Here is a 17,413-nt window from a genome sequence, read left to right as displayed (position 1 = left end):
TTTCAAACAATGAGTTATGAATGTTTTGTTTCTTGTATTATTTTAGGGAGTGTTTTTGTTAATTTAGACTTTGATCTGGATTGATGCATTGATGGGTAAAACTAGGTGACTGTGCTGGAAATGAGTTTGGTTTAGATCTCACAAGCACCTAATCATTTTTGTATGTGCTAACTTACGCAACTTAGCCATGTCTTTTGCTATTTCTTCGATGATTGATTGTTGGTTGAAGCGAATAATTACGATTCAATTCTTTCAATATGCTCATATATTCATTCTGGAAAAAATATGCTCAACCTATGCAGAAGATACGGTAAATATAGTTTTTTAGCTTCTTACAGCCTTCATACCCTTTTAACCGTCATCTGTATGTAATAAGCTTTAATAAATCAGCAAACTGAAAAAGGAAAGAGGTTTCAAATAGCGATACTTAATCCAGGTTGCAGTATAATGACTGAGGAAATAATCATGTTCAAGTACTGTATCTCTAATCAAATTTAAATGCTTTTCCTAGGTTCTATGAGAGATCCATGTTCTATTTTTAATTCCGTAGCTGGATACATGTAAAAAAGTCACATTCTTAAGAAATATTACTAGACCCAAAGACTATTAAGTGGAGCACGCAATCAAACTTACATCGACAGTGGTAACCCTGCAACAAGTTGAAATGGCATCAACCTTGATATGATCTGGATGCAACAGCAACTTTAAGGCCCTTGCTTTTACACTAATAATGATAGTCAAAACTCAAATAGTAAGAATCATTTGAATTATACTGTCTTAGGAAATATAACTTTCCAAGCTATCTTCATTGACATTTGACAATTAAAGAGAACAAATTGACTGCATAGAAATTTTCAAAAGAGGACTTAGTTGAAAATGTATTAGATTTTTCTTCAAACATCTAGCAACAAAATAGTTGAATCGAGCATGATGAGGACCTTTCAATATGGGTTATTGATAACAACTCCATGTGCATTCATTTTGTAAAATAAGCAAACAGAGAAGTTAGAAACCTTTGGTTACCCATCTAAATAATCTCCCAGCTGCCCTACTTCTAGCAACTTGCACCAATCAATTGACGTAAACCAGCTTTCCAAATCGATTATAAACAGAAAAGCTAAAGGCTCACAACACTTGTGCAATACTCTACGCATAAGTCCGATTGTTCTTCAACCAAGGGGTCCATTCGATATTGTCCAACAAAAATAATACGCCAGAGATTTCCATGGCCATTTTCCAACCAACACCTCCTTCCTTCCACACTAAGGCTACCACCTATAATTGTAAAGGTAGAATTACAATCACCCAATTCACAAAAAAAATCCTCAACCTTCTATACCCTCTTAAAGGAAATCTCTGACATTTTATCCAATTACACCAAAATGAAAGTAACAACATGAAGAGAACAACTTGAATACGTGTGAATCTTCTCTCTTTGAATGAAAGTGGTTTTAGATTCTTCAACATTTTCTTGAAAAGTTAACACCAAGAATGTTCCTTCTTAATATGAGAAAACTCATAAAGTAGCTCCAAACGCTTGAGAGGCCAATAAAAAATCGGGCAAGGGAGATAGAAGAAGAACATAGTTCATATAGGAACTCACAACTACAAATATATAACTAAATCATGATATGGATCGTAAAAATCCCAACTCCCCAAAAACCCAAATGTGTTTTCAGAATTTCACTGCAATATTCAACTCAAAATCAAAATTCGCTTATTTCCTAAAACATGGAACTTTTGCTAATTTCGTACAACTTTGGAGGGGTAGGGAGCCGGTTAAGTTTTTACCATCAACTACATTTAACTTCCAATTACATAATTGGTATCATTGAAAAATATTAATACATAAAGAACTGAAAACACTTTTAGAACGAGTATTAAATAAAAAAAAACAAATACTTAGCCAAAACAAGAGGGGGAAATGTTGCAAACTGATTACCTTCTCTAGATATATCTCAAAAAACCTCTTTTTTGCTGCCTCAGAACTAAATCCTGCTACCCCTTTCACTGATGCAACTCCTCCTAAAAAGTTTGCTTCACCTGGTATAATACACATATATAAAACATTTTTTTATAGTAACACTCTTACTCTTATTTTACTTGACTAATGCTGTTGAGAGAGGAAACACAGCTGAAAGAAGAAAGATCAGTATCCATTGGATACCTCTTAAAAGTAAGAGACAATAACGGAGGAAATTAAAAGCATAGAAGTTGGAAGGCTCTTTTTGGTCAGTTTAAATTGAAGCTCTACCTTTGTCCATACAAGTTTAAATACATTCTAAAGAAAAGGATGACATGAATATTGACAGTCAGACAGCTATGCCGATCATGGAACTTGTGGAGATGTAAATATAGGTTAAACCTCAAAGAAAAGATATTTGAAACTCAAAACAAAACCATTGAAAGCAATAAATACAAACCGGCTTACATGGAAACCCGAGAACCGGGAGAAAAACCACGATGTTTTTAGTTTTATTATTTTCTGATAATCATACAATAGGTACAAGAGGGAACAAATAGAAAAGTACAAAGAGATAAAAAAAGAAAAGAATATTTAGGATAAATCTCCCAAATGGGCTAAACCCACTAATTCTAACACTCCCCCTCAAGTTGGGACGTAAATACCAATGAGGCCCAACTTGCTAACACAAAAGTCGAAGTTTGGCCTGAGAAGCCCCTTGGTGAAGACATCAGCAACCTGTCGACTCAAAGGGATGTACAGAATGCAAATGCTCCCACTGTCAAGTCTTTCTTTGATGAAATGTCAATCAATCTCAACATGTTTAGTTCTATCATGCTGAACTGGGTTGTTAGCAATACAAATAGCGGTTTTATTATCACAAAAAAACTTCAATGGAGTCTCACATTCTTCATGAAGATCAAATAAAACTTTATGGAGCTAAATTTCCTCGCATATTCTCAAACTCACAGCTCTATATTCGACCTCAGCACTGCTCCTAACCACAACATTTTGCTTCTTACTCCTCCAAGTTACAAGATTGCCCCAAACAAAGGTACAATAACCGAAGGTAGACTTTCTGCCAACAATAGATCCTGCCCAATCCGAGTCAATATATGTCTCAATGGTTTTTATGTTTGTCTTTTTAAATATCAACCCTTTACCATGTGTCGTTTTTATCCCAGAATTCTTTTGACAACTTTCATGCGTTCCTCATAAGGAGCCTGCATAATTAGATATGGAGTGCTTTGTACAGGACCTAGTATCTTTTCTCAGTGTAATAGGAAGATCAAGAAAGGGATCATACTTGTCAAGTTTCTCTGCATGACCTGGTTCAGCTTCATTGTTACTGATTTCCGTTCTAACCTCAATCTGCAATCAGTAATAAATCAAGTGCAAGTTACTCTGTGGGTGAAAATAAAGGGAACACTACGTTTCTAATAAGGGCAATAACTCTAACACTGGTGAAGTACGTAAAGAAGGAACCTCAAAGCATTTACCCAATGCTGAGTTTCAAGCAAGGAAAAAGAATGGATTATGCTTCAGGTGTAACGAAAAGTACTCAGCCGATCACAAATGTAAAATGGAGCAGCGCGAACTAAGAATGTTTGTAGTGGTGAATGAAAGTGAAGAATATGAGATCATTGAAGAGAATGAGCCTAAAGGAAAAGAGTTATCTAGGTTGGAAGTAAAATGAGACAGTGCAACTTATGTGGAGCTGCCCATTAACTCAATGGTGGGACTGAATGACCCTGGGACTATGAAGGAAAGGGGAAAACTACAAGAAGAGGAAGTTGTGATATTAATAGATTGGGGAGCCACCCACAACTTTATTTCTAATAAACTGGTGAAGGAGCTACAATTACCCACCAAAGAGAGCACATTACGGGTAATATTGGGTTCAGGAACAGCTGTTCATGGCAAGGGGATTTGTGAAGCCTTGGAAGTACAGCGAAAGGATTGGACTGTGAGGGAGGATTTCTTACCCTTAGAACTGGGAGGAGTAGATATTATTATGGGAATGCCTCTATTCTTTAGGAGTGACTATGGTTGATTGGAAAAATTTGTCATTGACATTTACTAGTCATGGAAAGCAAATTTGCATCAAAGGAGATCCAAGATAAGTTGCACCACATAAGTTGCACTGTCGCCGGTATAGGAAATGGACAACTCATTCAGTCCAGATAAATTCAGTCCCACCATTGTGTGGACCAATTTTACAATTCCGGATAAATTTCTTATACCAACGGTTGAAGAGTTGTTCGATGAATTGTGTGGAGCATCTCTATTCTCTAAGATCGATTTGAAATCTGGCTATCATCAGATTCAGATGGTTGATGAAGACATTGAAAAGACTGCATTTAGGACTCATGAGGGACACTATGAGTTTCTAGTTATGCCTTTTAGGCTAACGAATGCGCCAGCCACATTTCAAGCGTTAATGAATGTCATTTTCAAACCACACCTAAGAAAGTTTGTGTTGGTGTTTTTTGATAACATTCTAATTTACAGTAAGAATGTGGAGGAGCGTGTGAAACACGTGGAGCTGGTTTTTTCTATTCTAAGGAAACATGAGATGTATGCTAATAGAAAAAAATATAATTTTGCTCAGTCAAAAATTGAGTATTTGGGGCATGTTATTTCTGGAGAAGGTCTTGAGGTTGATCCGAAAGAGATCGAGTCTATAGCTGAATGGCCGAAGCCAACTAACATCAGGGGAGTCTGAGGGTTCCTTGGGTTAACTGGTTATTATAGAAGGTTTGTGCAGCAGTATGGTTCCATAGTAGCACCTCTAACTCAGCTACTTAAGAAAGGGGGGTTTAAGTGGAATGAGGAGGCTGAAGAAGCATTTGAAAGATTGAAGAAAGCAATGATGTCCCTCCCTGTTTTAGCACTGCCAAATTTTGATCAACCGTTTGAGATTGAAACGGATGCATTAGGTTATGGTGTTGATGCTATCTTGATTCAGTCTAAACGCCCAATAGCCTTCTACAGTCATACACTGGCAATGAGAGACAGGGCACGACCAATTTACGAAAGAGAATTGATGCCAGTTGTTCTTGTTGTACAAAGGCGGAGGTCGTACCTATTGGGAACGAAATTCCTTGTTAAGACTGACCAAAGATCGTTGAAATTCCTGCTAGAGCAAAGGGAAGTACTCATTTGAGGTGATTTATAAGTCGGATCTTGAAAATAAAGCTGCAGATGCCTTGTCGAGGAAACCACCAAATATACAGTTGTGTGGCATATCAATACCAGTCTTGATTGATCTAAAATCTATCAAGGAGGAAGTGGAAAATGACTTAAAACTTCAAAAAGTGATAGTTGAATTGAAGGAGTTAAGAGACCAGAAAGACGGGAGGTATTTGGTTTAGAATGTTTGACATGTCAACAAAACAAAACATTGGCTTTGTCTCCAACTGGCTTGTTGGTACCGTTAGAAATTCCACAATAAATTATAGAGTGATATATCCATGGATTTCGTGGATGGACTGTCAAGGGCTAAGGGATATGAGGTGATATTGGTGGTGGTGGACCATTTAAGCAAATGTGGTCATTTTTTGCCCCTTAAACATCCTTATACAGCTAGAGCAGTAGCAGAACTTTTTGTGAGAGAGATAGTTAAATTCCATGGTTTCCCTACATCTATTGTTTCGGATAGGGATAAAATTTTCCTTAGTCATTTTTAGAAGAAAATGTTAATGTCCGATACAAAGTTGAACAAAAGCCTACCATCCGCAATCAAACGATCAAATAGAGGTAGTAAACAGAGGGGTGGAGACATATCTTAGATGTTTTTGCAGTGAGAAACCCAAAGAGTGGGTTAATTGGTTACCATGGGCTGAATTTTGGTATAATACCATATTTCAAAGGACACTAGGTGTAACTCCTTTTCTAGTGGTCTATAGTCAAAAGCCTCCATCTTTATTGTCTTATGGTGATGGTGAAACCATTAATTCTACATGGATGAACAGTTAAGGGAAAGAGAGATTGCTTTGGCAGCATGAACATTTACGTTTAGCTCAAGACCAAATGAAGAAGTATGCTGACCGCAAGAGAAGGGATGTTTTGTACCAAGTTGGAGATTTGGTTTTCTTGTAATTTAGACCCTACAGACAGTGAGGAGAAAAAGGAACAACAAGCTTTCTCCAAAAAATTTCGAGCCCTATAAGATCTTAGAGAAAGTTGATTCGGTGGCTTACAAGCTTGATCTTCCAGAAAATACTTCCATTCATCCTGTATTTTATGTCTCACAATTGAAGAAATTGGTGGCTGAGCACACGAATATACAACCTACTATTTAGTATGTAAATGAAAATTATAAATGGAAAGCAAAGCCTAAAGAGATCCTCAGTTATCAGAACAAAGTTGGAAGTTGGGAAGGGTTGTCGAGGCATGAAGCTACCTGGGAAAGCTATGAAGATATGCAGCGACTTTACCCTGATTTTTACCTTGAGGACAAGGTGAATTTAGAGAGGGGGAGTAATGATAGACCTCCTATTAGATTCCATTATAGTAGGAGAAAGAAAGGGAAGTCGCACATATGAAGCATGTGAAGCAGGGCAGTCAATTAGTAGTGATTAAGTTGGTTAACTTTAGTATAAATAGTAGTTAGTTTGGGCGGGAAGTGTAATTAGTTTTTGGGTGAGAATTTGAGTTGCAACTTGTTACTTCTTGAGAGACAGAAGAACAAGAGAGATTGTACTATGAATTGAGAATTCCTCAATTCACTTCTACTGTAAATTCTATTCAATACATCTATTTTAGGAAAGAGATGGAGAAACAAATATTTCATATAAATAAAGTTCGGGTGACCTAACCGAAAATGACACATAAAGTCAAGTTCATAAGTACTAAAATAGGAAGACAGTAAACTAGTCGTAGAGATACTACTCCGAAGGTATCATCATCAAGGATGTAAAGTCCCCTGCTATGCCAGGCAGTGTCAATCGTCCTCCCCGAACTCAAGTTTTGAAAGTAAACAGATACAGTGAAGCTCACGAGTGATCTTACTGATAGATAACAAATTGTAAGAAAGCTTAGGCACATGCAAAACATTTCGGAGGGAGAAACGGTCAAAGAGAATTATTTGTCCTTTCCCAGAATCGGGGCTAAAGAGTCGTCGACTATTCGGATTTTCTCATTACCGGCACAAGGGGTATAAGAGACAAAGTGCTCTGAGAAACTTGTCAAGTGATCTGTGGCTCCTGAGTCCAAAATCCAGGGATTCTTCCTATCAACACTAATAAGGCCAAGGGACTGAGACATACCTGACTGAGCAATGGCGCTTAGAGTAAGAGAACTGGTCTGGCTAGCAGTAGGGCCAGTTGGCAGAGAGTACTGGCAATCTCCCTAACATTGATATGCCCAAAGTTTTGTTGCTCGTTGGAGGAACGTTTGTTACCTCTTGGGGGCCGATTGTGGAGTTTCCAACACTGATCCTTGGTATACCATTGTTTCTTGCAGTGCTCACAAACGAGAATTGGTTTCCCATTATTCTTTTCATTATCAAGGGTCAAGGATCGAGCACTAAAGGCAGCAAAGTTAGTTATATAATTTGAAGGCACATTAGGAAGCGAAATTACCAGGTTCTTGGAATACATCGGTAGATTGGTCAGTGCCAAGGATGCTCCAACTTCAAAAACAACTCTCCTGTAGGTTTGGTTAATCCCGAGACCACAAACATATGGTGTCCATAACCTGAGGTACCGATGACTCGTCCGCTTCAATCCCCGATCTGTTACGGCGTTGGTCAGCCCCATTCCTATAGAAGAAAGGTTGCTATAAAGGGTCGACGAACAGATTTGCATTGCTGTAAAGATTTTACAGTTTTGAAGGTTGTTGTCCGGCGGCAATGGGCGGGCACGTGTGGCGGCGAATGACCGGAAGGGTGAGACGGTTGGACAAGCGACGGCGCATAGAAACGAATGGGATGGACAGTGAGATTAACAGACAGCGATGCATGAAGTGGTTTTTAGCCGGAAGGTTGCGCGAACGGCGGCAAGGGTTGGCGCATTGGATAGATCGACGGCAACTGAATCTGTTGGAGTAGTTTTTCCATGGCAACGGCAGCTTCTGTTTTGGACTGGGTGTTTCCTAAACTTTTTTCTAGGGTTTCGTTGTTACTTCTCTCTGATACCATATTGAAACTAATAAACACGAAACCGGCTTACATGGAAACCCGAGAACTAGGAGAAAAACCACGATGCTTTTAGTTTTATTATTTTCTGATAATCATACAATAGGTACAAGAGGGAATAAATAGAAAAGTACAAAAAGATAAAAAAGGAAAGAATATTTACAATAAATCTTCTCAATGGGCTAAGCCCCTAATTCTAACAAAAACCGTTCTATATTGTATCATAACAAATTCTGTACCAATCTTTGCAACATCTTCTGTAGCACAGTACGAACTGATAAAGGAATGGTTAAAAAGGAACAAATAATCTCCCTGATTGATTTTTTTAGGAATAAATGTTGATTCCATGTATTTTTGTAGATACCAACATCATGCAATGAAGAAATAAAGAATATGTAGCAAAAGTTATGAATATTTTCTCCATTGTTTCAAATTTCACACTACGGTTGACCAAAAAGGAAAAAACAAAAAGGACACAACATGTAGAAGAAAGAATATTCAAACATTCGAACTCAGCTAAGAAATGTGCTCTAATCAATATTACATCCGACTAAAGCAAACAAATTATAGGCTAAAGAAATTAGTCTTTTCTATAATATGAAGGCAAAAGTTCTACATCAAGAAACACCTCCAATCCGAGAACGGTATTCTCTTGAATCAAATGTCATCTCGATTTTATGAACGTTGTGAATTTATCGTGTTATATGCCACACATAATCACAGGCAAAAGTTCATAATACATAATACATATACTCAATCTATTTAATCACCATTATCTAATTTTGCAAGTACTTCCTTTTATTTTAGCTACTCCACCCCATACTATTCTAATTTCAAGTATGTTTCTGCATTAGGTGATCATTAGTTAAAACCATGGATTATATCGAAGCCGAGGTTACATTTATGTGCACCCAAATCATACATATGACTGGTCTTTACTTAATTTGAATACAAAGATTACAAAGCATACACACTTAAATCAAGGCACGATAGCAATAAAGCGTCTGACAACCATAATCTACAGTAGGATACAAAATCAAGAATCTTCATGGTTTAATAACTACACAATCAACAGGTATAACCAGTTTGTATACAATTTGATCCTTCCAAATTCTTTAACATTGCTAAAACACCAAGAATAACAGAAGTCAACCACAGATCCACAACTTTTAAATAGAAAACAAACTTCAAGAGTAGTTAGAAAAGAGAAAAGGAACACTAAAATAAAACACTAAAAATGAGCAAGAAATTTACCTTGTTGTTGATGCAAAGAGATAGTCAGCAGAGGTCGTTGGAGACAAACGGAGGTCAGCAAAGGATGTGGAACTTAAGATCTACAATATGGTGGAGAAATTATTTAGGTCAACAATTATATTTCAGAGTTTGGAATGATGAAAAGAGTTTATATACTGAGACTGATATTCCACTCAATGCTCTCATCATAAAAACGATGTAGAAGAAAGGAAGAAGAAGACTAACCTCGAATCATTAGCTTCAAGTGTCTAATAGCAATAGAGAGACAAGCTGGTAGACGAAAAACCCTAAGCAAAACCCATGTGGACGACGGTGAGTTGCCTTGTAGAGACGACGAGGAACAGAGACAACAAACAAAGAGATGACGAACAGAGAGACAATGGACAGAGATGAAAGTCTCCTCATCGTCGGTTGAACGGCAGTCGTGAGAGGGAGGGTATCGCAGCAAAAGAGATGAGAAATCGTCATTTTGAGGGTGTATGTTGCGCGCGTTTGCTTGAGCAAAAGAAGATGAGAAATCGTGAAAGGGCTCTAAAGGGAAAATATTTAGACAGGATAATGGTTCTTTTCTATTTCCCACTTTTTGTTTTTTTTTTCTTTTCAATAGCCCAATTTAAAATGGGCTTCAAGGGCTATTAAAAGTCCCATTTCTTGTAGTGATATGAGCCACACAAGTGGCTTCAGCTAATGAAATAGCACACCTGCATTACTTTCTACTAGGCTATACCCTGGGACTTTGTTCAAACCTCTCTGCAGCATCAAATCTCTCACCTCATTAACTTGACCCCATTTCCCATCTGAAGCATAAAGGTTAGATAAGAGCACATAATAGCAAGCTTCATTTGGATGTAGCTGTAGCATTTCCCTGACTACGACTTCTCCGAGATCGAACCTCGAGTATAATCCACATCCATGAAGGAAAGCTCCATACAAACTAACGTCTGGTTGAACTGGCATTTTCTTAATGAAGTCCAATGCTTCATCCAGTCTACCTGATCGGGCTAAAAGATCAACCATACAGGCATAATGTTTCATGGAAGGAACAAAGTTATAATCCTGAATCATAGATTTGAAATACCTCCATCCCTCTTCAACCATTCCCGAAGAGCTACAAGCAGATAATATTGTGGTAAAAATTACTTCATTGGGTTTCAAATCCTCCTTCAACATGTCAGAGAAAATAGAAAGGGATCCGCTTCCATCGCCCTGCACTCCATAACCACCTATCATTGCACTCCACGTGATAATATTCTTATCTCCCATACTGTCGAACACAGTTCGTGCTGATTTAGCATCACCGCATTTAGCATAAAAGTTCAAAAGTGCAGTGCCAATGTAAAGATTAGAAAATAAGCCTTCTTTAACCGAATAAGCATGAAGTGATGAACCGACCTGTACAGCACCTAGGGTGGCAGATGCTGAAAGGGTGCTCACCAGTGTTATTGCATCAGGTGCAAGGGAGTATGATCTCATTTGATTAAAGAGACGGAGGGCATCATAAGCAGATCCACTCTGAGCATACCCAGATATCATAGAGTTCCAAGTAATCACATCTTTTTCCAAAACCCCATGAAATATAACATAAGCATCGCCAATCTTATGGCATTTAGCATACATGTCAATAAGAGCATTCTTCACTGCACACTCTTCCAGCCCAAGTTTTATCCCAAGTCCATGAACTGACATTCCTAAATTCAAATTACCAGAAACCGAACACGCTGAAAGAACACTTGCAGCAGTGACAGAATTAGGTAAGAGATCTGACCTTATTTCATCAGCAAAGAGCCTCAATCCATCGTTAGGTTGGCTAGCTTGGGTATATCCAACAATCATTGCAGTCCATGAAACAAGATCAATAGTAGGTAGTTCATCAAATATCATGCGAGCATCTCTAGTTTGCCCACATTTAACATACATGTCCAAAAAAGTAGTCGCCAAGAAAGAGCTAAATTCAACAATGTTCTTAATGGCATAGCCATGCACCCATTTCCCTTGATGTAAAGCTCTTAATTTTGTACACGCATTTATTATGCTTCCTAAAGTGAATGGGTTGCTTTCAACCAATGCATCTCTCATCCGATTGAATAAAACTAGACCCTCCTCCGCACAATTATTTTGTACATATCCCGCAATCATTGAAGTCCATGAAACCACATTTTTATCCATAATTTCTTCGAACACAGCACTTGAGCACTCAACCTGCCTACATTTACCATACATATCTATCAAACCAGTCATTACAAAGCTATCCGGACCCCCCACCTTCACAATCTGACAATGGACCTTTCTGCCTTCATCAATTTCACGCAATTCGCTACAGGCTTTCAAAATAATCGAAAAAATTATGTTATCGCATTCTCTAAAAGACATTCTCATGCAATTATAGAATGGAATAACATCCACAAACAAGTCATTCAAAAAATACCACCTGATCATCACCTTCCACGCATAAAAATCGGGGTCAGGCATTTGATCGAACACCATTCGAGCAGACCTCACATCCCCAAGTGCGCCATAAACACCAACCAACTTCGTGTCACAAAGAAGATTACCGATAAGGCCGTGTACTATAAGCAACCCATGGAACTTGATGAGAGTATGAATGTTCCTAAAAAGTCCCATGAGATAACAGCACGAATGTAACGAAATAAACTGTACTGAGGGCATGGTTTGATGGAGGTCGGAGAGTGGGGGATGTGAAGCATATGTGGAATAAGACATCCGGTGCCCCATTTGAAGTAAAGAACCTGTGAGATGGGAGAAGGCTCGAGGAAGGCTAAAGAAGCGTTGTAACATTCCGAGTTGTGAAATACTCAACCGTCATGCCGGCATTCTTCGTGTTCCTATTCAAAACATAGCGGCAGTGGGTAAAGAAATTAAGGAAGAGAAATTGAGATAAATATACAAGCACAGTGGCCAAAAGAAAGAACAAATAAAATAGAAATCAACCTTTAGTTTAACAAATTTCGCCGCTTCTCTTATGCTTGGAAGCTTAGGATTTGAAGGAATTTTGATGAAAAGTGTTATTCTTATTTAAAAACTTTTCTGTACCAAAATGGTCGGATTAAATTATATAATTGGCCTCATCCTTTCTAATTTTAGATTAACAAATTCGCAGATAAAAATTTATATTAGAAAATTCTTAATTTTCATTTTCTTTTTCTATTACCATTCAACCATAAAATTTTAAATACATTCATTTCAAATCTTTCTCATTCCAAACAAAATAATAATTTAAAATCATTTTAATTCAAATGAAGGATTTAAGCTCAAACAAGTTTATGAATTTTGCCCTTCACACCAAAATTTGAGGCTACATCACAAGAAGACAACAAAAAGTTTAACTAAGTCATCAAAAGCTTAGTTCAATTTGCTATCTGTATATATTGAGAACCAAAAGATTCTAGGCTCAATTCTCTCATCCTACTCAAAAAAAGAAAAAAAGATACCTACAAGATTTAGATGAATATCCATCTTCATATTTTGATAGGGACTATTGCCAAAATTCAAGTTACTCTCATGTAAATTATTCCATATTAATCATTTTTATTTTTCTTGGTTTAGATCCTATTTTGGTTTGTGGTTCTATTTTGGTACATAAATCTTAACAAAACTTTACTTTGATTCATATCGTTAGAATTTCATCAATTCGTTAATGGAATGATAATGTGACTTTTATATTTAAATGACCAGGCTCTTCATCATATTAATTAAATTATAAATAATCAAGAAATCTTGGTAATTTATTCTATAAATCTTTTACGCAAATGCATGAACCCAATCAACACACTTGACCCAAATTAAAAACTAATTTTATTCGTTTTTCTCTTCAAAACTCAAATTTCTCACAGCCTTTCTTAGCTCCTCCACCATTTATTATTACTTAAAAAAAATGGAATCTTGAAGCAAGTCATAAAAACATTGAGTAGAGTAAAAGAAATCAAATCAAACTAACATGTTGGTTTTAACATTCATAGTAAGGTAAAATAAACAAAACAAAATAAAATAAGTACAATACAAGTATAAAATCAACCCTATGAAATTGTAGTTAAATTTTTCCACAATAAATAACAAAACACAAATAAAAAGAAGAAAAAGAATTGGGAGGAGGAAGAGAAAAAAAAACACCTCAACGTATCACAAAATATCTCAAACTTGAGGCACTAAAAAGCCTATATGTCGATGAAATTGCATCAAGCATTGTAGCCACTATTCCACTAAGTGTTAATGAAATTATCTAACAAAATGTTGGATTTTTCCACTAACTTTAGTCCAAGGCCAATATGATCATTTGACCATTCAAGTCAAAGTGAAACTTTTATTTTTTACCATTTTGTCCGTCTTGACTAATTTCGATCTTCGAGCGTGAATCTGCATTCATTTTTCTGAAATTCAAATCATATTTGAATATAAAACCGATTAAAGTTGACTTTTCAAAGTCAAAAGTCAACATTTTGACTCTTTACAACTTTGATCATTTCCATCAATCCTAAGCTTCAAAATATGAATCCGAAATTATATTTTTAATATTTAAATCACATTTAAATTTAAAGTTCTATATCAAATTGATAACTGATGACTATATCACATATATTTTGATTTCTCTATCTTTACCTAATTTGAAAATTTCGAATTAATCCAACATATTATTCTAATTTAATTCCACCTATAGATCATGTGCTCCAACGATCCGAGATTAACTAGCTAAACCGTTTTAGACCGAGCTTGTCACATCCCCCTTCTAGACTACCTGCTAGCTTAGCCTGAAAAATGACGTGAAGTCGACTGACATCGCTCTCCTCTAACGATATCTATCGTGTCACACTCCCTCCCAGACTACCTGCTACCTTAGACTGAAAGATGGCGTGAAGCCGACGAACAACGCTTTTCTGTACCTGTATCTGTCGACTCTGCTTAAAACTTTCATGTGATGAACTTGCCAATCTAGTATATAAACTATTATACATGCAACAAAACACAACGGATCCTAGGCTAGTCAAACACATACATGAAGTGTACCTCAAAATTTACCGATTTCACGAGTAAACCTAAAGACACCTTAATCAAAATATAACCAACAAAATTTACACAACTACAGCTCCTAAAGCTTATACAAACTGTGGAGTATCTATAACATACAAGGGTGTATATACATCATAACACAACAGACTCTATGCCCAACTCAAAACACGTACTGGCAATCGATAATGGAGCTTCAGCAGACTAAGGTAATCTATCAGGCACCGGGAACTCGATCTCTACCTGGAAAATGGGTAAAACATTCGGAAAGGGTGAGCTATGAAGCTCAGTGAGTGACTCAGTTTAAAACTATGAATTTAAAGATAAGAGCACGTGAAAACTTTACACATATAAATATGTTTATACAAGTCGTAAATGTAAACGTGTAGTAGTAAGAATAGCTTACTTAAATACTCAGCATGTTCATCATTGAAATCTAGCAAGGCATATCAAGTATATCGAAGCATTTTAACTAACATGACAAATCTACGTTGTGTAGGGTACACCCAGTACAACAACGTTTACAAGCACTACGATGTAGTGGGACCCGCCCAGCACTCCCATCGTCTTTATCGTAGTGGGGTCAGCCCAGCACTCATGACAGCATCGTTGTTATGGAGTACCCTCAACGTCAACAACGGAATCTAACTAGTGTACACACGGTAATCTCTAGCCTCAGGCTCAAGATCTCAGTCATGTAGTTAATGAAAATTTCATAAATCATCTAAAAATATTAAAACATGTCTGCTTATAAATTTTACACAAAGCTCGAACTTTACTCAGCTCTTTCGAGGAAAACTGTAGTTTTTAAAACAAAACTTCTTACTAATTCATGCTTTGCTTAAGATATTGTGGTTTAAATACTTTCCAAACATTTAATATCTACGTGCTAGCATAAATTTCTTTAAGAAATCTAGTCTCCAAATGTATACTTGAAAATAGTCATGAAATTCAAATACCTTTCACAGCTTCGTAAGTAAACATTTATCGTATTCAATCAAAATAACAGTTATGGAAAATATTTCAAAGTTGGTTTTGTCGCTCACCGTCTTGGGCTAGATCCTTGGTCTATAAGCTCGATTTAATTCTTCTCGGCTTGCCAACAACCCAACCGAGTATTAGAACTTTAAACATTCTGGTTTTCTAAAGATATACATAACATGTCGCACCAAAGATGACGCTCACGAAAACAAAGCTTAAGAAATAAAATCCTATTTCAACAACTCTCTGAAATTTCCAGATTTCTAACATAAACTTCAAATGATTATAACTTTCTCAATACTTAACCAAAATGAGTGTTCTTTATATTAAAATCTTCATTTTGAGATCCTCTAAAACTTACCTGAAGGCATGTAAATCTGATTCCCCGTGCATAAACTCAGATAACCCTCAAAACAGAACCACTTCCAGAATCGCGCGCACACGATCTCTTTAACTTGTCCCTACAATTTAACTGATTTTTAATCATTTTTGGTTCACGATTTCTTCATAAAAGTTGTATTAAATTGAATAAGCTTTCCAACTATACTAAATAGAGATCCTAACTCCACCTGTACACTCTGAAATACAAGAAAAACCAGAGACCTCCTGATTTCGATTGAAAACCAACTGCCCTATTTTCTTCATCAAAAAGCACCCAATGAATATCCGAATTTGCTCCAACTTTCTTCATAAAGTTTGTTTGAAAATGAGTTAACTTTCAGTAAATGTAAACCTCACCTCTTAATTCCTTTTGAAGAGTTCAAATCGAATTAAAAACCAGTGATGTGCAGAATGAACCAAAATTCAGCCATGGATACACTTTGCTTGAGTTCTCCTCCTCTTCTTCAACCTCACAATTCTAGTAAAATTCCTCTTCTCCTTCCAAACTCTCTCTTAAATGTTCTCTACAAATTGAAGAAGGAAATAAATGGAAGTTGGATGAGAATTTTTCTTCAAAATTCTTGGTAGTGAAGGGAAGAGAAGAAGAAGAAGAAAAGAAAAAAAATGAATTTTTCTTCTCTTTTTCTTTTTTTTATCCTTTCTTTTCTTTCTTTTATTTAATTTATTTAATAAAACTATTTAATATATAAATATATATATATATATATATTTACACTTAATTTCCATTTTCTTTTCTTTTCTTTTTCCACATTTAAAGAAATTAAACCAAGAAAATATAGGGTTTACATATCGACTCTGTTGAACTCTTGAACCTAATAAACATTCTAATCTTGTATATAAACTATTTTACATGCAACACAACATAGCGAAACCTAGACTAATCATAGACGTACAGGACGTGGAGTCCTGAAATAACCGATTTAGCATGTAAACCTAACAGAGGCACCTTAACCAAAAACATAAACAACAAATGTTAAACAACCGCACACCTAGAGCTTACATAAACTGTAGAGTATCTATATCTTATAAAGACATATACAACATAACAAAATATACTCTATATACAACTCCAACTACGTACTGGTAATCGATATGGAAGCTTCAGCAAACTAACGTAGTCTATCAGGCACCGGGAGCTTGATCTCTACTTGGAAAGTGGGAAAACCATTTTGGAAGGGTAAGCTATAAAGTTTAGTGAGCGACTCAGTTCAAAACTGTAAATTTAATGATCGGAACACATGAAAACTTTACATATATAAATCTGTTTAATCAATTTGCAAAAATAAACGTATAAGAGTAATAATAATAACAACTTTCTCAAATACCCAGTGTGTACGTCATTGAAATCTAGCAAGGCATAACAAGCATATAAAAAAAATTAACTAATATGACAAATCTACATTGTGTAGCACATGCCCAGTACAACCGACGTTTACTAGCTCTACGATGTAATGGGGTCCACCCAGCACTTTCATCGTCTTTATCGTAATGGAACCCGTCCAACACTCACGACAGCATCATTGTTGTGAAGTACACTCAAAGCCAACAACGAAATCTAACCTGTGTGCACACAGTATCATATAACCTCATGCTTAATATCTCAGTCATGTAGTTAGCAAAAAATCTCAAGATGTCATATTAAAACATTAGAACAT

The 17,413-nt window shown here is 36.3% G+C and overlaps 1 protein-coding gene and 1 long non-coding RNA gene across 14 annotated transcripts in view; both read right to left on the bottom strand.

Annotated features, from left to right (window-relative positions):
* Window positions 1-395: 395 nt before the first annotated feature.
* Window positions 396-12,465, bottom strand: LOC103496696 (pentatricopeptide repeat-containing protein At2g03380, mitochondrial). 11 transcript variants are annotated; one of them, XM_051090693.1, is made up of 6 exons: window positions 12,306-12,465; window positions 11,785-12,199; window positions 9,582-11,670; window positions 9,357-9,436; window positions 1,943-2,043; window positions 396-724 (listed from the first exon to the last, which is right to left on the bottom strand). In XM_051090693.1, the coding sequence occupies exons 2-3, from the start codon at window positions 12,150-12,152 to the stop codon at window positions 10,041-10,043; spliced, it is 1,998 nt and encodes a 665-aa protein (XP_050946650.1). In that variant the 5' UTR covers window positions 12,153-12,199; window positions 12,306-12,465; the 3' UTR covers window positions 396-724; window positions 1,943-2,043; window positions 9,357-9,436; window positions 9,582-10,040. The 11 variants fall into 11 exon arrangements, with proteins under 11 accessions (XP_050946650.1, XP_050946644.1, XP_008456885.2 ...); XM_051090689.1 differs by lacking the exons at window positions 396-724; window positions 1,943-2,043 and adding exons at window positions 2,450-3,186; window positions 3,270-3,334; window positions 7,234-8,151 and having other exon boundaries at window positions 9,582-12,199; XM_051090687.1 differs by having other exon boundaries at window positions 396-1,275; window positions 9,582-12,199.
* A 1,864-nt stretch (window positions 12,466-14,329) lies between these two features.
* The window catches only part of LOC127151244 (uncharacterized), a 70,411-nt gene continuing 67,327 nt past the window's right edge, over window positions 14,330-17,413 (bottom strand). Inside the window, exon 10 of one of the 3 annotated variants that reach the window (XR_007824034.1) lies at window positions 14,330-14,618. This is a non-coding gene — a long non-coding RNA (uncharacterized LOC127151244). Of the gene's footprint in view, window positions 14,619-16,904; window positions 17,319-17,413 lie in introns of those variants that run through there. The other 2 variants (XR_007824032.1, XR_007824029.1) reach the window with 2 other exon arrangements.

This window comes from Cucumis melo, chromosome 10 (assembly GCF_025177605.1).
Source record: "Cucumis melo cultivar AY chromosome 10, USDA_Cmelo_AY_1.0, whole genome shotgun sequence".
Lineage (NCBI taxonomy): Eukaryota > Viridiplantae > Streptophyta > Magnoliopsida > Cucurbitales > Cucurbitaceae > Cucumis > Cucumis melo.
This window is presented reverse-complemented; position numbering and strand designations above follow the sequence as displayed.

Excerpts from the sequence above, each read along its gene's own strand:
- LOC103496696 (XM_051090687.1), bottom strand. The coding sequence starts at position 12,152 with ATGTTACAACGCTTCTTTAGCCTTCCTCGAGCCTTCTCCCATCTCACA.